We start from the raw sequence: 27334 nt of genomic DNA, 5'->3' as shown, positions 1-27334 counted from the left end.
CAGTCTTTATTTAATCACCCCCAAAAGGGAAAAAATAATGTTCCTTAAAAGTCTGTTGAAGAGCCTTGTAAGTATTTATTCATTTGCTTATTTATTTGAAAAGCATGCTTAGGAAAGGGAGCAAGAGAGACAGGAGAGAAAGAGAGATTTTTCCAGTGCCGATTCCTTCCCCAGATAGGTGTAACAGCCAGGTGTAACAGTCAGGGAGAAGCCAAGAGCGAGGAGCTTCACCCGGTCTCCCATGTGGCTGGAAAGGGCTCTACTGCTTGGACTCTCTTCCCTTGTTTTCTCAGGCCATAATTAGTAATCTGGATTGGAAGCGGGGCAGCTAAGACATATACCTCGCCATATGTGTTCCTGGTGTTGTAAGCAGAGGCTTTACTTGCTATGCACAAGGTCCACCTTTAATAACGGAATCTACTTAAAGAACAAACAAAAAACAAAACCTTGAGTTCACTTCAGCTGGACAGGGGAGAAGGTGCTGCAACGCTGTCCGCTTTTCTCTTTGTACCTCTGCGTTCATCTGCAGCAGTCAGCACTTACTTAGACCCATGGTATCTGGAGAAATGGGTCTTTATTTGCCCATCTTGACTGCTACAAGAAGTGCGCATGCTGCTCTAGAAACATCTGTACTGATAATAGATTGTCATGTAGCTAAAGCGTGGGTGATGGGCAGCTGCTACTGTGTAAATAGGTGAAAGTAACTACAATGTGCTGTCCAAGCTTTTTTTGGTAAGTTGTCGTGAGCCATTAATGACCTCCAGTGCTGTTACACAAGTTTTTGTCAGTGCAATTTTTTCTGGGTGTGGAAATAGATTTCTGGGGCTTCCTACTTCATCATGTACCCATATCTGCCTAAAGGTTTTTGTGGTTTATTTTTTCCCTAAATAATATTGTCATAGCTCATAGACTTTGTACTTTCCATCAATTTGCCCAATATGCTATAAATCCAGCTTGTTGAGTGCTTGTTTTTGTAGCCAATAGTCCATACTTTTTAACTTATTGCATTGGTCAGTAGAACAATAGAAATCCTTTCAACTTACATACATTACAAACCCAAGAGTTTACAAGACGTTATAAGCATTCATGGTTCCACAGTGGGTAGAATTTCCCATGTCACATTTATACCTCTAATTTCACATTCTTAGATTAGAGAGAGTTCATAATAAGGCACTGAAGAGACCAGAATAATTTCATTTGTGCCATAATGTCACAACAACAAATTATATAACAATCTTAGCTTATGCAGCAGTCTAAGTTACACTGAGTAGTTTAACAGGTTTTCAACATGTACTCAGTCATCACATATAATTGCACATTATCAGGGTTTCCTGTGGTCTACAGTGGGCTGGCTTTCATCCATAGAGAAGCAGAGCTGAACAACTGGCCGCTTTTATGGGCATTTCTCATTGATTTCTCTTACCCTGTAATTACGTCCTTGTCAGGTGCCCCCAAAGCGTTAGGTGCCTACAATCTTACAGTAGCTCATTGCAATAATAGTTAACATTAGTTGAACATATTTCCATATTTCAATAACTTTTAGATTTTTAAGTCAAATTTTAAGAATAGTTCTTTTCCTTGCTCAGAATACTGAAGACAATTTTATTATTCATGAGTACATATGCACACTGATAAGTTATTAATAATAATTTGACATAAAATGAGAAAAGAACCCCAAAGTGAAGGTAAAGGTCAGGGATTTACCAATATGTGAGCACTTGCAGAATCACCTGCAAGTTCAAAACACCGCTAGTCACTCAGAAGTTGAGTTTTTGCTCTTCTAATGATCTTTCTGTTTTCAAGAACTACTGGACCTCGACAGGATGTAATTTCCCTGTAGTTTCTGCTCAGTACTGCTTGAATGTACAGCGCTAAAATTTTCCATTATGGCATTATACCACAACTTCTGTATACATTCTGATGCATTTGCTTTATGTAATTTTGATCTCTGCTTCATGTGACAATGAGAAGATTCTTGCAATGAATTTATCAGATTGCATGCTTTTCATGTGGTTTTCAGCAATTAGCTGTTTTTCCCCTGTAAAGAACCTTTTTTTGGTGTCTAATTCATATTGGGCCTTTTCTTACTGGCTTATGTAAACATGGAATCACAGTCAGAGTAGTGAGTTTGTTAAGTTGTGAAGAATGATGTTCCTTTTCATTGCTGATACTAATGATTTATTGCTTTTTATATAGATCACTTTGCTAGTGCTTATTAATTTCATTATCATTCACAAAACTTTTAATCTCTGCTGATAGTCAATTAACAAAGTGATAAAATCTGCAAAAGTCAGGATGAAACAGGGGAGACAAGAATATCCGTTTGGTCTCAATTTCTAAAATAGCATTTGGACAATGAATTTCTTCTGTCAAGAGTTCCATGGCAGCAAATTTTCCTAATGTTGACAATTACATTACTGAAACATACCTATGTTTTACCATATCATAACAAAAGAGGTTGGCCTGCAACTAAGTTGTTGGTCTCAGAATATTCACTGTGACTTGGCAAGTCATTGGCCAGTTTAAATCCTTTCTGCCCACTCAGGACGTTTCATAGTTGTGCTCCTAAGACGAACACGCAGAGTCAGGCCAGCTAGTCTCAGAGGAATCAACTTCATTCTAAGACTTCTATTTTTGCCCTTTGAGATGTAAATTCTTAAAGTAGAGACCATTTAGTAATTTATGGGGAGGCATATATCCTGAAACATTACCAGAGCTCTAAATCCAGCTATGTAGAAAGATTCTCCATCCCTACTCTTTTAGAAAGTCTTTCAAGTATGTCAGAGGTTGAGCCAATAAACACTTTTATTTTCAAACCGGCCAATTTGTGTCAGACCTTTTGTCTTTCATGATTAAAATCCTCAACTGTGGGTTCTGAAGTTTTCACTATACTTGTTGAAACATAATTTTGTGACTCCAATAACAGCCTCTCCAATTGGAGTGTAACCTCTATGTAAATAACAGTGGTACTTTAACTATTCTCAAAGTGTCCCGTCATACTGAAAACAATTCCTAACTATTGTCAATACTCATTCATACTCAAGGACTCCAAATCAAGGGTTTCCTTAGACACACTCAGAAAGGGTTCAAGAAATCAACACTGCAGAGATCTATTTTATATGCATGATAGCTTTCAATTATCTCAAGTGGATCGTGCTATTTGTAAATACTGTAATTATACTATGGTCTTCCTTCACAGATACTAAACATTGTCTAAGACCTTTCATGTGAATGGAAACAGTGACTCTTTGATATGCAAGCTTGGACAAACAAATGTATGTGTTTTGGTTTGCTTAGTGATGCGGACGCTCACCTCCAGCTAGGCACCTGTAAATCATCTCCGGAGGAAGAACTGCTGGCTGCACTGGGGAACTAAGTTCGAGAAGCACAACAGAAGAGAACAGATGGCCCGTTCAAAACCAGGTGCTTGAGTGGACAAAAGCAAAGGCTGGGGCTGCATAACACTGACGTTTTTATTAGAATTCATTTGTAACAAATGGAACTTGTGTCAGCAAAGAACTGATTTTCATACAGACTTCTTTCGCCACCAATGTAACGAAGTAAGAAAATAAAAAGCACGCCTTTCATTCTGTAAAACATTTACGCGTACTACTAATTAGAGGTAATTGTATTTTTTTTTAACAAGCCATTTTACAAGTTATGTTTTTAAGTTTTTCAGTCTATGCATCCAAAACGAGAGCAAAGAACACAACTTTATCTTTGTAAAGACACTCCAAGCTTGAATGGCAAAGCCACATAACGGATGAATAGGATGAATCTGTAGCCTTCTGAACTCTGCTGGAGTATCAGGGCACTCATGAACCAAAAAGAAATCGAAGCCCACAAGGAAAGTCAACAGGAAATTTCAAAATAAAATGAGGGACTAAAACAAAAATAAAAAAGTGAACAGGAAAGAGAAAAATGTGCATTACTACACAATTTTCCACTTTCCTGTTTCTGAATCGTGTTATTTACATACACACAAATGAATATCTGAAGCAGTTTCTTACAGATGGGTTCAAGTAATAACATTATTGGGTGTAGAATCAATAGGGCAGTGCATAGTACAAAGATATAGAAAGTGCAAAGTTCCCTAGAGGCCCTTCCCTCCCCTGGCTGTCCTCGCCGTTGTCTAACCATGCAAATCATTTTTAAAAAAGAGCTAAAATAAAGTTCTGTACAAATCACTTTTTATATATTTTGATTTTTTTTTACCATTGTAACTAATTACAAAATTATACATAACTACACATACATAGGTAAATAATAGCACCGTACTGGTTATGATGATGAAAATAATTGGAAACTTTATGGTAATGGCAGATAAAGATGTTTACCTGGGAAATTGAAGATTGAATAGTTGTACAGAAAAGTACAGAGTGGAATGCACATCAATGACAGTAAGGGAGTGAGTTGTAGGAACAGCTCCTGCACAGTAAGATTTCTGGAATAGTCTCTGCCTCGTTCGCCTATGGTACGCATCCCATTCTCTTTTTCCTGGTCATTACTGTCATCTTCCCTTTTGCCAAATGAGCAGTTTTTGTTTCAGGGAGACAAACTGCTCCTTGGCTAATTCCGCTCTGCAATACTCCATCAGAGTCTATGTGTCCGACACGGCGTGTCTGCATGATGCAATGCCTATCTGACCCCCTTTGTTTCATTAAAGAAAATTACAGCACTGAGTGATCTGGCACTTGGATATATCTCCACAAGATACAAAATGAAAGAAAAGAAGAACAGACCCACATAGTGCACATTCTTCTCTGGTTCTGATGTAGTTTAGAGAATCTCGTTCTGAGGTAGCCTTCTAGATACTTTTTTTTTAATTATTTATTTTTCTTTTTTTATTTTCTTTTTTCTTTTTTTTTTTTTATAAAAGTGCTCAAATGTGACGCTTGCAAGTGTTTGGTCTCTTAGATGTCATTCTGCTAGTGATGGGAAAAACATGAAAACAGAAATTCTTTCATGCAGAACATCCATGAAGTTAGATTGACATCAAAGTATCACATCTTTACAAAATGCTTTTTGAGTTCCATGGCATTTTTTGAAGGTTCTTTAAAATCATGTGGGATGTGGCAAGCTCATGCCTTCATTCATGGCTTCCTAAAGAACTTATGTTGGAGATAAATATATATATACATATATTTGTTTATTTGTCTAATAAATACGTTTATTGTCCTTTTAGAAAAGTCCTAATGGAATATCACATATATTCCAAAACTGCCAATGCTGTTTGTTACTAAAATAAGTTTGGTGCAGCTACTGCATGTTCCCAAACAGATCTGGAAGGGATTAGAAATAAAACAAGTAGCTTTTCCTAATGTTGACAGTTACGAAAGGAAGAAGGGCCCTGATTAATCCAAGTGCTTTGGGCTGGTAAAACACTAACATCTTCAACTTGGCTGAAAACTAGGAATGCATATTAGTCAAAGAGTTTTATACATGTGGTAAACAGATAATGCTTTAATTGAAAGAGTAACAGAAAATGAACAACTAATGGAAATATGAACCACAAGCTAAAAAGAAACATTATTAAAATAGGCATCAATTATAAGGCACTCTAAATGCAAAACTAAAACCAAATCAAAACAGAGTATAGTACAGCAGTTCCCAGAAATGCTGCACACCACAAAATGTTTCAGACTTAACAGAGTGACATGAGTTTGGCTTTGCCCCTGTTACATATCATAAATGCAAATTTCATAACACATACTATAGACAATATACGATTGGATATACTTTTTAAAAAGACTTGATAGTTGATATATTACAACATTCTCCCCTCCTGAAGGGATATGCACTGACCTTTCCCACATGCACACCTCTTAGATATTTAATACTTTTTTATTGCACTAGAGTGTTAGAAATACTGAATTTCGTTGGAAGCCTAGTGAACAAAACAGTATGTAAGACTATGCCTTGGGTCGCTAGAGGGCCATGGGGTGGGAAATCAGGGGGTGAGGTTTGACAATCACTGATGTGCATTCCTCATTTCCCTTTAAAAAAAAGTATTATGATATTAAGAAATGTCAATATGTAATAAATGTAAGAATAAATTGAAAACCATGATTATAATAGCTTTTCTATCTAAAAAATAAAAAAACTAAGTTATGGGAGAAGTGAAATGATAGCTGTATCTATCTTTTGGAGTAGACACACTGTCCATATATACATAGACACCCTTATTAAAATATGGATATATATGTATATATGTTAGCAGCAACTTTATACTTTGCGCCTCCCTGTTGATTCTAAAAACAAACCAAAACAAAATTTTCTTGGGCGAGAACGGGTATTGTCTCACTAATCAAAACCGAACGTAAGTGTAAAAGTAATATCTGACGAGATCAGTAACGTAGATCAGGTGTATTGCACAAAAATGTGCAAAGTTTCAAATTATTTGATATTTCTACAGCAAGAAATTACAGATAACAGTTCTACAGCTTAAAAAAAACCTACAATTTGGAAATTTAAAAAAAAATGAAGAGTTATGTAACTTTTTAAAAATTCACTTTATCGAATGATACATTTTTGTTAAAAAAAAAAGTGTACACAGTTAGAAATGAAGCACAGGTCAGCAGTATCTTTACAATACTAAAAAACTAAATTAAGGACTTTCTTTTGAAACATTCCCTCCCCCCACCCTGTCTCCCCCTACAATGTTATTATGAGCATATGGTGGGAAGGGGCGATGCCAAAGCGAGTCCGTCTGACTGTGAGAAGCCGCACCAGCCAACGTCTTGCGTGCTGGCAGTTTCTCCGTGCATCTTTCAAGCGATCCTGAACAAGATGGCGGTTCTTTGCTGTAATTTCTTCTTCCCTTTGTGATGAATCCTGGAGGGATCTGTAGATAAAATCCTTCAGATGCCCCGTAAGTCAGGATTCTCTGTAATATTTTTAGATTATTAAGCTGAATTCTTGGTCCACCTGGAATAGTTTGTTTTTAATGTGTTTTGTGTGTAGTAGTCCCACTATGTGGTTGTTAGCTAGAAGTTAAGAAGGACTTCTCAAGTGCCCTGTATGGCTCAGAAGAGACTCCATGGATACTGACGGGCCTGCAGTAAAAATCCACAATGGGTCGGGGGTTTCTACGTTGCATAGTGATCAAAGCTGCCCAGGTACTCCAGTGCGGCTCGATAGCAAAACTGATACTGATCCTGCAAGCAACAAGGCATTGGGAGAGAAGAGAAGGGACCATGAGCATCTCCTAACAAAACATAACAAGACATCCAAGTTAATACTGGAAACAAAAGGACATCGAGGGGGACCAAGTTACTACCTCGTGTCACTCAGTCTAAGCATCAATGGGTTATGGCAAACAAGGAAGAGTCAGCCATACCGAGTGTTTATCAACTTCACTCATCAACGTGATTCCCGTCTAAGTCCACTGATGCCACCTGCAAACATCATCGTCCAGACAAGAACAAACTCTTTTCTAAGTCATATCAAATAATGACTACCAAATGAATTTGCCATAGCCATTGTTTACAATTATCTGCTTGTGATAACTCACTCTTAGCTTGTGTACTTAGTAAAGGTAGACGCAAAGCCACCTTGAGGGCAATTTTGATTTACTCATCTTCTGGGCTGCGAATAACCAGATTTCAATCTCAAAAAGTGTGCCTGGACATTACATCCTTGTGCCCTGGCTCTAGTGGGAGTTAGCATCATTCCCAATGTTTGTGTGTCACAGCCGGCTGCTGAGAAGCAGTGTTAACACAATCACTGCCAGCAGGTAAGCAATCTCCCACTTTCGAATGTCTGAAAGTGGCACCACAAGATCGGTTGCCCACACCCAAAAATTCCTGTGCCATTTGGTCAAATTTAGGGCGATTGTTAGTTCTTCAAATGCTCACACTAAGATAAAACGGTATAAAGAATGTCTTTTTCAGCCAAGGAAGAACTCTGTCGTTTTGGAATAAACCGGGGCATTGTCAGAAAGATGGCAAAATTACAATCTACAGATAGCTATAGGGATGAGCAAAAGAAGGATTCTCCCCATAAAAGAAACTTATTTTCAGTAGCCAATGGGGCTGAAAGTAGATAGTTTCTATTTTGCTTACATGTGCAATTCTCTACCATAAAAATGGTAATGCAAAATAAATGGAGTTTGCTTTCCTATCTTGTCAGAGTAAGTTGCTTGGCTAAGTGTTAAGGCTTTTTAAACGTCCAATTTCCCTCTGTCACCCCCAACACCCATTAAGTATGTCAAGCTGACATAATGTTTTGAGCACTGCAAGCCAAATGCTTGTACTATTTTGAAATCAAAAGTCTGGAAGATATTGTGAATGATGTATTTAGCAACACATATAAATTATATGATTTGGTGGCTGTTTGAAGAATATAAACACTATCACTCCCCTTATTCTTACAAATGAACAGCCAGTAGGCCAGACCAGATAAATCACTACCTCCTATTATCCTGAGAAATATCCTAAGAAAGTTTCCTTAACAAACATAGGGATTGAAAATTCCTCAGGTTTATGCAGAGCACAAATATTTAAATGATCATATAATGTACTCGACTGAAAGACAATGAAGTAAAATGGACTTAGGGTGCATCATGTGGTGAACATTCCGTTTTTATATATTTATATATAAAGAGGCATTATATATTATGTTTATATGGATATAATGAATGGTATAAATTTGTTATTTTATAGGACACTAATAAATAGTGACAATGTAATGTGAATACATAATCTCCAGTAATGTTTATATATGTACTACATATTATGTTAATTTGGATAGAAAGGAATAAAAAACATTGCCATTTTATAAGATATACATGGTTTAATAGTGACAACGTATCATGGTTTGTCCTAACATATATTTGATGTATTTTTCACAACAGTAAGATGTTGATGACGTCACATAATTGAAACGGGACATAAGGCTCAAAAGCACTAAGGAATTTGATACTTTCCTATTCTGTCTTGCTGTGCTTTCCATGAGACTTTGGGAGTTACTGCAGTGAGAGGTTCTGCTTATAAAATCTAGGATCTTGACACGTCAAGCCCTCATACAGATTTTTCTCACCTCAGTCTGTACCATGGCTGGCCGTTGTGTTCTTAGCATTTTGACGGTCTGGAAGATGTCTACAACTCCTTCATATCTCATCCTTTCCAAGACAATGCTGAGTGTTATGAAGACTCCGGTTCTTCCAACGCCCGCACTACAACAAGGTTTTTGGATATGAGATTTTAGGCTTAAGACTTTGGGAGGGTTCGTGACTACCTCTAAATATACATATCACATATGCATTTTTTCCCCTGTTTACTGAAATGTAACTTTCAACAGATTGTCAAAGTTATCTCTAATCTTTGAAAAAAAAAGTTGAGAGCCACTGGTCTCTACATTCATCTACTGCATTTAGATGATTAGTAGCTAAAACTCCAGGACTCTTTTTTTTTTTTTTTACCATGTTAGCAAGATTTTGAGTCGCTCTGTTATTTTTACTTTTTAAAGATAATTTCAGAATTTTCACAGCAGCAAGAAAGAAAATTAATTCATAGCTCTTGTGCACTTAAGAAGGAGGAGAGCATCTGGAGGTTTAGGTAATGAGAAAAACAGTGAATATAATCTGAAAAATCCCTACAATTTTGGATCCTAATTAAAAGGCATGTGTAACGCTTGAGCAAAGGCTGTAGAAAATGGATGGATTCATTTACTTGGGGATGTAGCTGACAGGCATATATAAATAGTGTGTCCCTTTTTAAACTGCAATTTCTGAAAAGTCTAAAACAGAAAATGGGAAGCAAGTCTTCAAAATCCATGGGCAGTCTTTACAAAACGACTGATGATCTGGCCAGCCGCAGTCTCGGTTTTTGTTAAGACGCAGCTGATGGCGACCTTGAAGGTCCCTTCTCAAACTGCAAAGTCTTTCTTGGTCCCGAAGGACCGTGATTTATGATTCTTTTGTTGAATGGTCCAGGTGCTTCAGAGTCTATCATCTTGATTCGACTGGTCACAGGCAACAAAATGTCTCTGGCTATCTACTAAGAACTTTCAAAGAAAAGAGCAGACACCGGCCTTATAACTTGCGAATTTTTTTACTTTATCCTATGAGGTTATTAATATATAAATAAAGGCAGTACTATTTTCAGGACATTTCTAGGCAAAAGAAAGTGAATAACTTCCATAATGTGAAATAACATGCCATAGCATCTATTTGAAAGGGAATGTTTAAACAGTGTTGTAAGGATGAAAGTGATAAGGTTTAACATACACAGAAACACTTATATTTTTATTCTTATGGGAATGGCTTCAGCTCAGAATGCACACTAGTCTTTTCCTTTAAGGAGAATATTAGAAAATGTTTAAGTTAATATTCAGACCAATAACATGGACAATTAAACATACACGTACTTCAGGTCTAATATATTCTATCCACTCAGATTATCTGAGACTCTGGGTTATTTGTTACATGTCCTCTGGTTGTAGCGAGCAAATCAAAGCAAAGAAAATGCACATACATGATACCTATTTCATAGTATGCATGAGAAACCAAGGATGCTAGAATACTGAGAAAATTGGGGTCCAGAGAAATCTTGCTATTGTCCCAAAGCTTCATACAGTAGAACTAGGGCAAAAGCATATTCAGTCAGGTCCATTTTTGACCACATAACTACCATGTTGTGGCCTCACCAGTAACTATGTGTTTCTTTCTCTTTTTAAAAGATTAAGGCAAATTAAAAGTTTAAGAAAATTGTCTGATGATTTTGCTTGTATGATTAGAAACTGAAATTTGAAACTGTTAGCATCATACAATGTTCACCTTGAATAGAATTAGGTGAATTCCTTTTGCTCTGAGGTTTTCGCATTGCTAAGTTTCAAAAGCACTAAATTTACGGTGAATCTCTAAACCATTTACTTGTTATTAACTTCAATGACTTGAATCATAAAATGCTGTAAAAACGATTGAAAATAATTAAGTTGAAGGTGCTTCATTTTCTGATACATTAACAATTTTCAAGCAAACTGCATTTTAGCTGAGGTATCCTTCTAATCACTTATTGGCTGGCAAGAATTAGTACTGTCATTAAGTCTTGATAGCTATTTATGGTTTCCTCAAGAAGACAAACACGGGAGATTTGCAGGAAGATTATCAGGACAATGTGGTGAAAGCAAGGGAGATCAGAAATGACTAACAGAACAAACTATCAGTAAGGAGTGTATCAACAACCCCTAGTAAGGTACCACTGGCAAGAAAAGCTTCTCTTTTTTTCTTAGACTATGTAGACTTGTGGAATTAAAGTTTCCCTCTGATTATCTACATTGTTAGTAAAGCGAATTCCATGCAGACTCAATACAGTAAGCTTATGTAGACAATGACCAGACAACAACACAGACTTTTGGTGTTATCATTGCATTTCCCACAAATGAACACTTAACATGCTTGATCTTGAACTTACCTGCAATGGACTGAGATGGGCCCATCTTGGCCAAACTGCTCTTTTGTTTTATGAACTTGACCGATGAAGTCAATAAATCCTTCTCCAGACTTTGGCACTCCTTGCTCTGGCCAGTCAGTGAACTGGAACTGCCTCACTGTTCGGGACTGGCCGTCCTTTCCGTGGAAAGTCACAAAGGAGACGCCAGGAGGATGCAATAGGCATATGGACCATAAGAACAGTAACATTTTTAAAATCAAAAAGGACAGAAAAAATTAGGAATATGTTTAACTGCAAGCACATTATCTGCTACTTACCCTGTTTGCATTCACCTTGTCTAAATCAAAATGCCTAAGTGAAAACCTACCCTTCAGACAGTGTATAGTCAGTATAGTTTTTTCCAGTAGCAAGAGACCCTAGACTCAAAATCTGAGATCAAAAACAAGTCCATGCTCACCATCTTCCCAAAAAGGAATTATATATTGCAGATGTCGATAAATTCTTAATTTTGAAAGGAGTATCTAGGCTGGCCATGCAGACCAGAACTTTAGCTATTGTCTTGACAATCTCTTATCAACCCTGCCTGCTTATTTCTAGCACTGTCAAATGACAAATGGTGACATTTAGTGGATCTGACATGAACTGGGTGGTTGTTGTTAACCTGGATGCCCTGCTGTCTCAGAGGCATGCAATTCCTAGCCATGGCAGAGGACACGTTCTGCCCCATGCGACGATGCTGTTAAGCATGAAGCGATGCATCCCCCAAGGATACCAACAAGACGATCAGCAAATAAATGTCCTTATCTAAAAAGGCCTCTTCTTTGTGGACCACGGGGCTTTCCACAGTCACACCAAAAGGCAGAAAAACCACAAACCAGCTGCAAGAAAGGTCTTTATTTTCCGAAGTGATTAGGCAAAATTGTTCTGATTCACAAATCATAAATGGTTTGAGGAGAGAACACTAACACACTTCTGAATCCTTCTGGATGTGATGATATTTTTGGAAGTACACTAACAGCTGCAGGAACGTTCCCTTTCTAGAAGCAGAATGAACAATTATTGCCCATCCACTGTCTCCCTTAATGTATCTGAGAAGGAATCATCCAAACTCCAGACTAAGAGGGACTGATCCTATTTGAAGGGGCTCTCCTCCCAAAAGGCCCTTTCACTGAAAAGAAGTTTTAACTTGCTCTCCCTTTCCTTTTTTATTAATACTTATTTTCCCGCAGCAATGTTTTGAATATGGGCGTACATATTCCCAAGATGCTTGAGGTGGGCGTGTGTCAGCGAGCTTGGTGGCTCCCACAGAAACACGGCCAATGCTTCACAAGCATCTTTTGGAAATGGAGGCAAAATAAGATCACACCAACTTTGGGGGGCCCTGGGGAAGCCGAGCAGGACTTCTAGGACTCTCCGGGGTCCTATAAGTGACTTGCTGAGTGCTATCGCAGAAGCAGAATCATACCTCCTACTACTTCTGGAAAAGCACAAGCAAAGCAGAGGGCACGCCATGCAGTTTGTTGTCCTCTAAACGTCCTTGAGATTTCGTTTCTGACCACGGTTGCTTGTAATAGCAAAAAGAGGTCATGTGCAGCAACCTCTACTAATAGGAAGAGAGACTACCTTATTGCATTTAGAGGTTACCTGTTTAACAATTCGGTATTTCAAAGCTGCAACTACTCTCTAAACTGGAAAGTTGACATTAGCAACACTCCAGAAGCACAAATAGCCGGGGTTTTGATAGCTTAAAAAATTACATAATCTCAGGGAGACAAGAGAGTATTCCTGTTTCAAATTCTGTTTCACTTGTAGTGAGCTGTATTTAATTTAGGGACACAAAGAGAGGTAAGTGTCTCCACTTAAAACTAGATTGCTTCCTGCTTCTAACTGAAGTAGCTGCTAGGCTTACTTGTATATTCTCTCTAACATACCGACTTTCACATTCTGGAAGGCCATGACTTCATTCGTTCACTCATTCATTCACTTAATACAGTGGGTCAACAAGGCATTCTAGCCTGCAACTCCAAGACAAGACCCAGGCACTTAACTGCTGCCTTGAGAACAATAACCTCCAAATTGTTAATGCTTTAGACTTTCTAGGATTAGCAGGTCTGTCACCTGGGCCAACTTTCCTGTTCACCACTTTCTTTTTTCCCTTTAGGTCAACAGCCAGGGCCAAGCTTTGCGGATTAGCAGACAATCTCTGAACATGAGGCTGGAGAAAACTTCTTCCAGAACAACAACACCAAGAAAAAAACCAAAACAGTGGATCAAGTAATAGCTCTATCCTGGAGATTCATTCAACCCACTCACAGTGACAGTTTCAAAACATATCAGGGCTCTGAACTGACCCCTTTTTCCCCCAAGATGTGTTTGTAATCATGGTTTGAGAGTGGCCAAAAGGCAAACATATTAGACTCAATGCACAGAACACCTTACATCAGGGCTGAGTCACGGACTCTAATCGAGAGAAGAAATGCAGAAGGCTATTCAGCCCACAAAGGTCCCGGCTCCACTCCTCTCACAGACAGACACATTAGTACACGGAGGAATAAACCATGCCAGGACTCCAATTAAAATGTGCAAAGCTTGTCACATTCTTCTAAGAATGCCATTTGCTTTGCAGTTTTAAAATCATAGCAAATTAACCTCCAAGCCCACATGACCTAAAGGGCTTTGCAAAACAACATATTTACAACCCCGAGTAATGAAGAAGTCAAAAAAGTTCCAAAGAGAATGAGCTGAGAAGGTGAACGCAAGCACAGTCAACCAATTAGTAAATGTTTCCTAACACAAACGCTCACCAAGTGCATTCCCAAAGTTGGGCTGCCAGATGTTATGCCTGAATGGAAGCCAAACCTGGCAGTGTGAGAACACATGCCAGACAGAGGAATTCTTTTAAAAAATAAGTCCTCCAGGGTGGGAGGTTTCTTTTCTCTTTGGCATTATGGTCACTTGGCAAATGTTTCTCCCATGGAGGCATGTTTTAGACTGTGTTTTTGCCCATGGTTACGAGTCAAACACTCTGACAACTTACCCTGGCATCTGTGACCTTGAATTCCCTTAGGATATACTGTGGCATGTTGTACTCAGCCATGGGATCTACAACAAAGTACTGATATCTTGCAGATCGTTCCGCGGGCCAGTATTGATGACATTTCTCCTAAGAGGAGATAAAATTAACATTAAGGTACACAAGGTTTATATAAGGTTTTGGCTGCCATCTATCTAATTCCTTTATTTTTTTTTTCATTAATAAAATTTCAAAATTCAAAGCAACTTCAACTGCATGTTTTTCTCATTGAAAAAGGACAGCAGCTTTACCAGAGCATATCCTTAGAACAATTATGTAACTTTTAAAATTAATTCAATGGGCACTTACTCTGCCCATTTCTCGCAGCTTGGTGAGCATCACAACGATGGTGGAATTGTGTTCCCAGAGCATCCGCCAGAAGTCTTCAGTGGTCTCTGCCAAGGGCCCCTGGGTAGCAATGTAGGCTTTCTGCTGTCTAAATTATAGAGTATTAAAAGAGCATGCTCAAGTATGAAGAGGACAAATAGAAGTCCACACTTCTTATGTAAATATCAAACATGGCACTGGGAAATGAAAACATATTATTAATGCAATTGTAGTACATTTCCGTTAACATTGTTTCATCAAACCATGTATTTTGAAGACTGGAAATTGCACTGCTTTGTTAATATTATGATGTACGTTTGTATCACTATTGTTTAAATTTTAGTGGTATGTTAATAGCTCAATTTCATGTGTCACACAAATCACTTAAGAAACACTTAGTTGTACGGCTTCATTGTTAGAAATGATTTTTATGCAATCTATTAAATTTATGAAATACGATGCAAAATGGAGTCTTTTTTTAACTCCTTCAAAATCCTAATGGCTTCTAAGAGTGCATGCAGAACGCCAGATTCAGAACTCCGTAGCTACTGCTTCCTGTTCCAATCTCAAATAATACAACAGAAATACCAAGAGACTGGGTGCTGACCTATGCAGAAAGTAAATGGTTTTGGACTGAGATGAAATCCATTCTGGTTATGACACTGGGACACATGTAAATATCAAGACGTTGGACTGTCATGGGAGCAAGAGCATCTACCTGTATCCATCAATAAAGCTGGCATTGATGTAATCAGATCCTTCCACGCCTCGGATAGGCTGCAGGCATACTCTTGTGGATTCATATGGCATAATATTAACAAGGCGGTTTTTGAATTTATTACATGGAAGATTGGCACTGATGAACCTTGAGGTGTGAGCTTTTGAGCTGGCTAGACGCTATTGAATGGGAGAAAAACAAAAAGGAAAAATTCAACCAAGATAATTTTAGCCTATGGTTTGAATGTATTAAATGTAATGTACCAAAGAGTTTCCTTTTTATTTATTCATCTTTTATTTGCTTTAAAGTAAATGGCTACTCAAAAAGCACTGCTTTCTGCCTCAACCTAATGAATCCGTAGAGCCTCTTGAATTTTTAAATATTGTGTTCTGAGTATACGAGCTCTCAATGTAAAGTAAGACACAAAAGGTTCAGGGTATTGTTAGGAAGGAAAAAATAGAAGAGAAAAAGAGGAAGAAAGTTTCTTATAGTCAGACACTTCGAGGGAAGGTCAAATGAGTTTTGTATTGCACAAATTGAAAAGGTTAGAAAAATAAACCCAGTACACAATGACAATCCCAGAATGAACTCCTTCTGAATAACCATGCTGCTTCTAATGCCATACCTTAAACTCCAGCTCCATTCCTGTGACATTCTCTCCTGCTTCTATTTGTGTCAGCTTCTGAATGTAGGCATACAAGTTTCTAGCTGGCACTTCGGTATTTCCACAAGTCACTGCTTCTAAAAGTGCATCATGGATAAAAATGTACTGGTCTTCTGTTTGAACCATATAATTCCTCTGGGCTCTCATTAAAGTTACATGGCCATAAATATCTACAGTTTTTTCATGCTTTATTCTTTCTAACATGGCATCTATTACGATGAAGCAACCAGTCCGGCCGACTCCCGCACTGCAAGGAAAATAGAGAAGAAAAGCCAAATAAACCCATCAGGATACAAGTATACTAAACATATTTTCTAGTATTACAAACTTGGTTTTAACTCAAGCAGCCATTGAGATGGTTTTCAAACATTCTAAAATCCAAAGCACTATCAAGATGTCATAACCAGAGCACTGAATAATAAAATACCAAGTAGCATCAGCTCCATCACCAAATATCCATACTACATCCATAATTTCCACCTAATCACCACATCATTCATCCTGTAAGGTGGACATGATTGTGAAACCATTATGAAAAAATGAAAATGCTTGATCTCTTTACATTTAAAATATTGTTTATGATATAACTGGAGTATTTTCTAAGTGTCCAGTCTAGATGAGGTCAATTTACAAAAACAAAAAAAAAAGAGAAAGCAAAAAATAAGTAAACAAACTTCTATTATGTCATTCAACTTGAAGCATTTTGCTTTCTATAACTTAATTAATATATTTTTTAAAACAACTCACTGGGAAATATGCAAATGTAATACTAATATGGGGAGACAGGGGAGCTTCATTTTGGTACAGCAGGTTAAGCTGTGGCCTATGATGTCATCATCCCAAATTGGTGACAGATGATTCCAATCCAGTTCCTTCCTATTGTTTCTGGGAAGGCAGCAGAACATGGACCAAGTGCTTACTGGGAGTTACAGATGGAATTCCAAGGCCTTGTCCTAGCTTTAGCTTGGTCCAGCTCTGGTCATTGCAGCCATCTGGGGAGTGAACCAGTCAAAGGTGTTTTCTTGCTCCCCCTCTTTGTGTATGCTTTCTATTTAATCAGACCTCTGAGGTCCATACATGTATGTGGCAAGTGTGGTTCAATCCAAGAGTGTTTCTTGTCTCTGCTTATACCTGTTTCTCTGATGATAAGCATGCAATCAACTGGAATTGGCATACGTATCCACCAACACTTCAAGTAACAGTCTCCCGTATCTGCTACATGCTGTTGTTTCCTGTCATCTCTGTATCAACGTGTTCAATTGTTTGTCCATCCCATCATGAATCTTTTTAGTCAACAACCTTTTTATCCAATGTACAACAAATAATAAAGTAATCTGGTAAGAAAACTGGGGATACAACAAGTATGACTTCGATCCTACTTTACTACATCTCAAAGTCTAACTAGGGACATACTGCTTTACATAATTACAACACAAAAAAGATAACTGGCATAATAAATGTGGTGGCACTTGAAATGTGACTTGTAGGATAGGACAGATGAAGACTTGAGAATGCTGGAACCGCAAAGGAGAAAGAATATCTTTCATAAGTCAGCTGACTGACTGTTTCAAGAGTGACCTGTAAAACTTTCTGTATGCTGGAACTCTAATGTGAGTAAGTTTATTGAGGGCCGACATGCCTGCCTCAACTGAAAGCAATTTATCTTTTGTACTAATTCGCTGTAAGACGCAAGAAGGCGAGTTTAATGAAATAATTAATAATAATTTAATTACTAAACAATATAGATCAAATCCTGATTTCACACAGATGCCCTGTGGTCTACAGACTAGGATAAGTGAGAATCTGATACAACATATTTTAAAATTGCTTACCATTTTATGTCTTATGTTGGAGGGATCCCGATTACTTATTCTAAGGTTCTGTTCATGGTTTAAGAGGACAAAATGACATGACACTAAGATATCATGCAGAAGCCTTCCAGGATACAAGAAATTAGAAATGCAGCATAGCCATTGCAAAGAATCCATCAGAAATTTAATGCCAAGTGTTAGCAGAGTTCCATCAGCGTGGTGGTTCCACTACAGCAAAAGTTCGCAAAAACCCCATTGCATTTAGGCTGTCCTACTAAATAAATCTGCTAGATGCCAAGTTTTCCCACCATTGTGAATGCCCACTGTTCTACTGTCTCAAATTCCTCTCTGTCTCAAATTACTTGGTGCCTTAAAAACTCCCCTCTTACAGTGCCGGACATGGCACAGTATTAACTTGTCCAGTATAGCAGCCACCTATAACCAAGCCCTGCTCCAAGACTGGAGTAAGCATTCAATTATGTTTGCACAAAGGGTAATGAATGAATGATTGACCTGAGAGGCCCAGTGTAAATGACCAGTCCATGCAGGTACGGTAGGCTTACTTCGGAAGCAGATTCTTCAGCAATCAGCAAAGGGGATCCTATATTTGTTCTAAACTCGACAAAAGGGAACAGGCAATGCAATGCTGGGAGACTTAGAAGAAAATCACTACAGGATCATTTGAGATTTAGCTTTTAAAGGCTATTTTCATCCCTCCAAATTTCTTTCCATTTCCTCCCTTACATCTGACAAACTTTCTGCTTTCACCTACACTGCAATGGCAAATGAGATGGCAGGCCAAAGCCTTCTCACAGAGCTAAGCATGGAGGAGGCAGAGTTCAGTAAAAGCTCATTTGCTTGTCTCATCTCTGACTTAACATTTGGAAACTGCCCTACACTCACTCAGTTCACGGTAGGAGACAGAACAGGGACAGAGAAACAGATTCTGAGAAACTGAAACCTAGCACTTTTCATGTGGGACCCCTATTGCTCAACCATTGCTTTCCTGCCACTTGAATCAAGCACAATGGCCAAGTATGTTTTTGTCTTAGCCCACTCCTCTATAACACACACACACACACACACACACACACACACACACACACACACACACACACACAGAGTCTATCCATATGCCCCCTCCCTCTGATTTAATCCCCTGCTGTTTCTCCACTTACTTTTCTGAACTGTTCCATCTGCGTCTCTTTCTTTGATTTATATACCTCTGCCAGCCCTTAAAGTGCGGATAATGTCTCCAAAGTTGTATCCTTCCTTCTCTCATTACCCTTCATGCTTCAGTAATAGTCTTCAAAGAAATGATTGCTAAAACGATGGCCCCTTCACTGGCTATCAGCAGATACCTATATTTCAAGCAACCTTCCAAGTTTCTCAAAAATAAACAGACTTAAAGCTTAATCAGCACCTCCTGCTCTCACATCACCTCCTCCCAGGCTTGCTCCCTCTCTCTTGACATTCAGGTCTAAAGATGAAGAATCACCATGGACTATGTTTGCCTCTTGCTCTGCACTAACAATAAATTACAAATTTCTATGCTACTCAGCTTCTACAGTTATATGCTACTATACATCAGTGATACGCTGGAGCTGGAAAAAATCAAGTGTGAAATTTTCAAGATTATTACTTAAATAAAACTATGAAAAGAAAGATTGCATTCAAAACACATTGCTTCTGAGTTGTTTTACATTACAATTTACACTCATCTGATGAAAATGCTACCTACTGATGTGCTACAGCATCAATTCTCCATCTTCTCCTAAGTTCTCCATTTTCCAAATTCATGCACAGATGAGAAATTTCTCAATTTTTGCCCTTTGGTGCACATTTCATTGGTCTCTGGATTCTTATCCCACAAATAATTACTGATTGTCTGTGACATATGCTGTGTAACATGCAGTAAAGCTAGACAGAATCCCTGGCTCCTGGAGACCACATTAATGCCTCATTTAGATATCAAATAACCACATGAACAGCTAACCAACTACAAACCCCAACTTTCACATTTACTTCTTTTCAGCATTTCTACCTGTTGAACGTAACAATTCTTCAATACTGACCTCCTGGGATGTGTTCTTTGAAAGGGAGTCTTCCTTTTTGGGGCTGGTGTTGTGGCAAGGTATATTAAGCCACTATCGTTCAACAATCAAGTACTGTATCAGTGTACTAGTGCAAGTCCCAGATAGTTCACTTGTGATCCAACTTCCTGCTAATGTGCCAAGCGGTTGGGTCTTGCTCACCTATGTGGGAGGCCCAGATGGAGTTCCCGGATCCTGGCATCTGCCTGACTGTTGTGGCCAATTAAGGAGTGAATTTGTGATCTGATCGGAAGCTCTTTCTCTCAATGTTTCTTCTCTCGATTTCTTTCTCTGACACTATGACTTTCACATAAACAATCAATAGGATATTGTTTTTGATTCCTGGTTATGCCAGCTGGTAACTGCTTGAGGGAAAGAGCGACTTGCTTGCGATGACTGTGTTTCATCATTCACTAGGTCAATTTTCCAAGCAAAAATCAATAATAAAATTTTAAATATATATATATATTAAGCCCTCTTTTGGATCAACGACACATTCAGGAAATGTGCTCCAAAGTGCCGAGCAAAGGGTCACATCAAGAAAGTTCTTACCATCAGAAGCCTGGAGACACCCACTGTGCTTAAGCTTCACTCCAGTTACTCACCGTTAATAAATCTCAGGCACAACTGTTCTTCTTCACAAATCGAAAATTGAGAATTCAGAGGTTTTTACAAGTAAGCCAGCCTACTTTTGTTCAAATTTCTAAGTCCCTGTAGCTGAACATATTTTACTTCCTCCTGGAATTCTCTCTTTTTTCTTCTTTACCCATCACTATCTAAGTGCAGTGTACCTCTCAAAATGAAGGATTGTGGTTCTAAAAGCAAATGCATTTCTCTTTGATCCTGAGAAACTCAGCTCCCTGTAGCAGTGATAATGATGAAACCCTATTTAGTACTGTTTGTTTTTCATCATTTCAACAGCCTTCAACCTGAAACATAAGAACAGCAAAACTGATAAACTATCCTTATTTTTATCTGGTTTCTGTTGGAGTAGTTGCCAAGCATGGAGACAGATTTTTCTAAATATCTTATAAAATAAAAGGAGTGAGCAACCTTACTGTGCTTCAGGCTGAGACCGGCACTGAATTCAATACAATTTATTATGTTACAGAAGATTCCAGCAAAAAGGGAAGAGGACCATGCTTTTAAATCAAGTCTAGCAGTAAGCTGGTCCTGTTATCTTCAAAGAAAAATCAACTTTTTAAATATATCATCAAATGAAGACAGTGATTCTACTAATGAGAATCGGAACACAACTGAGCTCTAATTGCTGCGACTTCTGTAGCAAATCAAATTATTTTTAAACTGCAGCCTTAAAAAATTGCCAGTGAGTGATAGGCAGTGCAGTGTTTACACACTGAAAGACTATGCAATCCATTAACTAAGTACGCCTACTAGGAAATTGTTATTACTTCAATATTATCATTCATCCAGTTACAACATTTGTTTTCAATGTCTAAAAACGTGATTGAATTAGTCCCACGAGTTGAAATATGCTTAATGTCCCGTGATGCGACACAGTAGTAATGTGCAAAAAGAAAAAAAAAATTAGGAGCCATAAGGGGGATATTTTGTGATAAAAGCATCCTAGAATGTACTTAAAAGTTGATTTTTCTGATTAATTTGGAGGAGTTTTAATGCCAACCCTTCACTGAGACTTCAATGGTCTGGCAAAGAAAGAAAGACAACAGAAAGCAGAAGCTTCACAGATCATATAGTCGGGTGCAGAAATGAAAAGATAGGTCATGGTGGACATTTTGTACATGCATCAGTTCATAATTTGATTGGATATTGTAGTTCAGCTAGAAGCGTGGTATCTCTGAGTGCTATTTTTATTTTTCTATGTTGAGTGAAGGGCATTTATTAAAAGGAATAAGCCTATAAAAATTAAAATACACACGATCCTAATCTCTTTTTTATAAATATGTAGATTCAAACAGAAATCCTCCAAAGATTTTGGCAAGATCTTGGCCCCATCCCAGCATTATCTGTCAAAAGCATTCCCTATTATTCATAAAAGGAATGTTCATGATAAATTACAAATGTAGTATGTGTGTATAAAGAACATGTGGATATGGCATAACAGGCCTCATCGTACAGGGGAGGGCATCGAAGGATGAAACACTCAGTTGTCTCTGATAGTCAGCCCTGACTTGAACCTTAATAGACATCAATGGTGTGCAAAATATGGACCTGCAGGCGACAAACATTTATACAGATTCCTGGTCAAAGGTTCTAGCAGTTGAGTCAATATTCTATGTATAATGAAACAAAATTATTCACGTTTTGAAAGAGGACACAATAATCTACGACACTGGCCAAGTATGGCCATTCAGTACTGTTCAAGCTGAAGGGCAACATCACCACAGACTACAATGTGCCATGATCCACTCAGTTCACATAGCAGGCTCTCCCTGAGGAACCTAAGTGCTAGGCTGCTGTCTTAGAGTCCAACAGAAGAACCATTGGAAACTAGTACCTGAAAACATTCAAACTCTAGTAAGTTTATTTTGATCATACTGCAAACAATATCAATGTTTTCCTACAAAGGCGAGATTAGAATGGTTTATTTCTGTTCTTGGTTTGTGAAAATGCTGTTATCTTCATTTAGGTAAAAACAGTCCAATTGTTCTATGGACTCTAATTCAACAGTTATAAATTGATAGTCTCCCCCCTTTTTTTTAAAGTATGAAGATTTTAGTCTCACAACCAGTTTACTTATTATCTTACCAATACTTGGTCCAACTGTTTAATTGCTTTCTTAAACCCCTATGTTTAATCTTGTTCATATCACCTCAACTATCCCTTTGTCCATTTCGATTCATATTTGTGATGAAGGAAACGTAGATCCCAGCTGTGTTAGAAATGTGACCAAAATCATGTGGCTATTTCAAGGGAACCAAGACTTAGGTCAGTGTTTGTAGCAGTCAGGTTGTCATTTTTCTCACCAATCTATTCTACAAGAACTACTTAGGGAGGAATAAAGTTTATTTCAGCTTATAGTTTGGAGGTTCATAGTGCAACACAGGCCAGCCACATCGGTCCATGCATCAGGTGAGGCCAGAGGAAGGCAGAGGGATGCTAGGCAGTGAACGAGGTGGGAAAAGTCAGAACTGGGAAATCAATCTGGGTCTCCCATGCGAATGGAAGGAACCCAGTTACTTGAGTCATCTCTGCTTTCTTGTAGGGTGTGATTTGTAGGAAGTTGGAATTAGAAACTGTAGTCAGCAAAGCCACTGGAATACGGGTTATTGTGTGCTTCCTAGCAGGAGCCTTCCTCCTAAACCCAATGCTTGCCACACCATCTCTGTTAGAATGTTTTGGTCTATGGTGACTTTCAGTAATTGTGGCACACATTTGAGGTGCTGATAAAAATAAATAAAGAAATAATAACTGTATCTGAATCCTCTACAGGTCATAACTGACGATAGGAGAAGATATGGCTTGCCTCTCATACTGCGTGATAGCAGAAGATGGCAACCACCATCATTGTGAAATATAGAACAAAAGATTCCTCTGCTACGCTTCAGGCACCACCCAACGCACTGTCAAATATTTACACATTAAATGTTGAAGGGGCCTACACATATTCCCAAGCACTACTCAAACATGGTTTCTTGGTCTTTCATCCAGGGTTATGATTCAGTGTTCTGAGGAGGGGGCAACATTACGCATTTTTTAAAGGCACTAAATGCCACTTCTCTCACTGATCCATGGGCCACATTTAGGTAACAAGGTTTCAGAGACCTTTTTTCCCCAATTGGTTTTCAAAAAAATGGGAGCACATATCCATACCTCATTTATACTCACAGCGATGGGCATAATTTTTAAGAAAATTTTAAGCTTTCATACATATACAAGTTTTATTCTTAGTGAAGTTAACAGTTTAATGGAAAAAAGAAGACTGCAAAGGCTGTTTTAAGAAATGTAAAGTTTGCTTTTTTCCCCCTAAAGACTGAATACTCTATCTCCAATAACTTTAATATATGGAATCATCTTGTACGAAAACTACAAAGCCAGAAGTCCACCTTGCATGTTTTCTTCGCAAGAAACAGCCCCAGATGTGAGCAAATCAGATACCGTGTAATAAGATCCAAAAGTATTTTTCCAAATACAGAAAAAAGCCACAGCAACAGAACCCTGATTGGAAAGACAAAAAACAAAGATAACAAAACTATTGTGAAGCTACATTTTATGACCAGGGGGCACAGTAAAATGTTGAAATAGAAAATTTTCATGCTGATTACCTGAAATCAAAATACACACTGTTCAAAGGCAGCCAAGCTTTTTTTTAATGCCATCAAGTTTATGTTTATGCAATGAATTTCATTTTTTTTAAACCCGAACATTTGAAAATACACTGCAGGTACAGCTGGGAAAATTAAATGAACTCACGTCCAGATCTCACTTCTCAGGTTATTAAAATATTTTCACTTTTCCTACAGATGCCCAGATTGCAATTTTTTGGTAGTAATCTTAATTCAGAACTTATTATTGACAGCTGTTTGTTCTGATGGGACCTAACTGCTCTTTCACCAGAGTCAGCTGCATGACGGCTGATTTCCTTCCCTTACAGAATGCACTGCATATAAACACAGGCAGGAAAAAAATCACCCATTAACTGAATATGTGTGCAAAAAATGATTCATTGATAGTTCTGATCGAATAATGTGTGTCACTGCAACACAGATCCAATGAAATTGCAGCATTTATAGTTTACAGCACTAAATATAATTATGCATAAATATTCACAAACACTGAAATAAACAGATAACGAATGCCAGCACATGAAAAATTTCCCTTTCATTAAAGAAACCTGTAACATGTGATATTTGAGTAATAGGAAGGACATTTAATCTGTCAATGGATTAAATAAAGTTTAACCATTTCACCTAAACTGTGTTCTATGAAGAACCTAAGACAACTTGCACAATAGGCCCAAGCCCAGAGGAACCCAGCATGACATGGGATCACTCTGTTGCAGGTAATCACCTGGAGGTCAAGAGTTTCTAGAGATCCAAAAAATTCTCTCCTTGTTCTCTAAATTGCAGCTGTGCTTGAGCTGCCTTCCCCAACTCTACTGGAAAGGAACGCAGTTTTTTTTTTTTTTTTTTAAGTAAAAGCCTCTGGAAGACTCTTTTCACAACAATGTCTCATTTTAGTAGCTCCCCTTGAGATGTGGCAAACAGCTGGCAATGTTCATTCTTGCAAATGCCTACAAAGCCTTGTTCATGGAGAGTGGGCCAATTTGGGGACCGCAGGCTGCCTTCCTTAGTGGACTGGAACCCCCTGAAGAGGGGTAAACCGATGGCTGGATTCACTGGAGACCATAGAAGCAGCAATATACCACATCGGAGACGGAAAACAGCTCCTTTTATTTGCTCTCCATTTGTTGTAGCAATGGAAAGAATGTGGTGATCAGGCATGAGCAACTGCTCCTTCGGAAGGAACCCATTCAAAGAAAATGAACTTTTTTCCTAACACCAGGGACACTACATGGTGCTTCCCTTCCTAGGAGGCATGAAATGCTCTTCTGTGTGGATTTAATCTACCTCACATAGGGAGGAAGCTAATGGGATGCCTATTATCCCGATAATTCTCAGAGATGCAGCATACAGTTCTACTACCATCAGACATAATGCAATTTAGAATGCAAGCCCATGACTCAACATTTGCAAAACCTGATATAATGAACGTAAAGTATCCTAAGGGACTTGCTACCCACCAAATCTGGTCAACAGTTTAAGGTCTTTCCTTCACAAGGAACAATGGATACTATTTCATTAGGCAGGTAAGAAAAATGCTATTATCTTCTTTCTACTTTTTAAAAACAATAATACATGGATATTTCTGTGCTTTATAATTCTTCGATACTTGTCTCCTAGTATTGGAACTCCACTGCAGGTTCACTAAGCTATTACATATTTACTGTGTCTCTTTTTCATGGATCCCCACAATATCCAAGCAGGATCAAGCTAAACCCAGGAATGCGAAACTGAGGCTGGGGCTCCCAGGTGGGTGGCATCATCTGCTCTCATCCAAGATGTCCAAGGGCAGGCAGCTGGCCCAAAAGCGGAGTTGCTGGGACCATAATCAGGGAAACTGATCTGTGCTGCCGGCATCACAAGCAGTGCTCGAACTGCTGCACCAAACACTAGCACCGGAAATCCAAATTTTGCCCATGGAAAGCTTGCCATATTTTAAAAATAAATAAAACCCATGGTTTTGTCTTGAATGCTCACTTAATACTGCTTAAAGTAGTTTAAAAATAATTAAGGTACTGAGCTGACAGAAGCTATTATTTAGTTTACACACACACATCATGACAGAGTAAATGGTCTTTGACAGGATATGCCCATTTGGTGACAGTCAATTGGTAAATGGAAGGCACATGACCTTCAGAAATTCCAAATGTAGCTTAACCTCCTGCAAGCTTACTTCTCTCTGATCTGCTCCCTCATCTGTAAAGTGTAGAGATTTCTTATGATTGCTTCAAGGGGACTACTGAAAAATGACTTTGTAATAATACATCCCTGAAAACTGTTAATTTCCTTATTCTTCTTTCCCTAACAATTGAAAACCAAACACTGAAGATTCTAATTTAATTGGTCTAATGGCAGAAGAGAAATGAATGTCTTCAATTCTTGTTGAGTTTTCACTAAAGAGATGCTAATTAATTTTATGAAATCAATATACTATTTTATTTCTTGATTGCTTTCTTCTCAGGAACAAAACAAAACAACAAAAACAGCAACAAAAACCCATATTATACAACTGAACCAAATTTTAGGGCTAGATGATGTAATTTGTTAGTTCCCAAAGTGTGGTCCCATAACCAGCAGCATCACCTGTGAGTTCGTTAAAATGCAGTTTCTAGGGACCCACTCGAGTCCTTACAATCCATTACTTGGCAGGGCCTCCAGGTGTCCCTGACATGTTGAAGTTTCATGATCACTCATGTTGCCATTATGTAACCTTTTTATTGATGGAAGAGTGGGGAAAGGAGAATTGTTCAGACTCAAACTAAAATCTCTCCACTTGAGGGCCGCTGTGCTCGTGTTAAGATTCCATTTCCAGGGAGGGAGAGGAGAGAAATCTTACATCACCCGAGAAGGTGTGAGGAATATGGGAAGTATAACCTATCAGGATCATAACTGGTAACTCATAGACAACAGACTCAAATCAGCATTAGACAATAGCAAAACTACAAAGGCATATGGGGGGAATCAGGAGCAATCCCAACAACCTCTTAACA

General features: G+C 38.3%; 1 protein-coding gene across 8 annotated transcripts in view; it reads right to left on the bottom strand.

Annotated features, from left to right (window-relative positions):
- Positions 1-3455: 3455 nt before the first annotated feature.
- The window catches only part of PTPRD (protein tyrosine phosphatase receptor type D), a 500784-nt gene continuing 476905 nt past the window's right edge, over positions 3456-27334 (bottom strand). For 6 of the 8 annotated variants that reach the window (XM_040962882.1, XM_040962877.1, XM_040962878.1 and 3 more), the window contains 7 exons: positions 16137-16422; positions 15512-15690; positions 14776-14902; positions 14431-14556; positions 11415-11569; positions 9040-9175; positions 3456-7157 (listed from right to left, as the gene is read on the bottom strand). In XM_040962882.1, the coding sequence (XP_040818816.1) occupies positions 7089-7157; positions 9040-9175; positions 11415-11569; positions 14431-14556; positions 14776-14902; positions 15512-15690; positions 16137-16422 (1078 nt within the window). In that variant the 3' untranslated portion in view covers positions 3456-7088. The remainder of the gene's footprint in view (positions 7158-9039; positions 9176-11414; positions 11570-14430; positions 14557-14775; positions 14903-15511; positions 15691-16136; positions 16423-27334) is intronic. The other 2 variants (XM_040962883.1, XM_040962884.1) reach the window with 1 other exon arrangement.

Source organism: Ochotona curzoniae, unplaced genomic scaffold (assembly GCF_017591425.1).
Source record: "Ochotona curzoniae isolate NIBS_2020 unplaced genomic scaffold, NIBS_Ocur_1.0 scaffold_3208, whole genome shotgun sequence".
Lineage (NCBI taxonomy): Eukaryota > Metazoa > Chordata > Mammalia > Lagomorpha > Ochotonidae > Ochotona > Ochotona curzoniae.
Note: the sequence above shows the minus strand (reverse complement) of the source record. Positions and strands in the feature narration are given on the sequence as shown.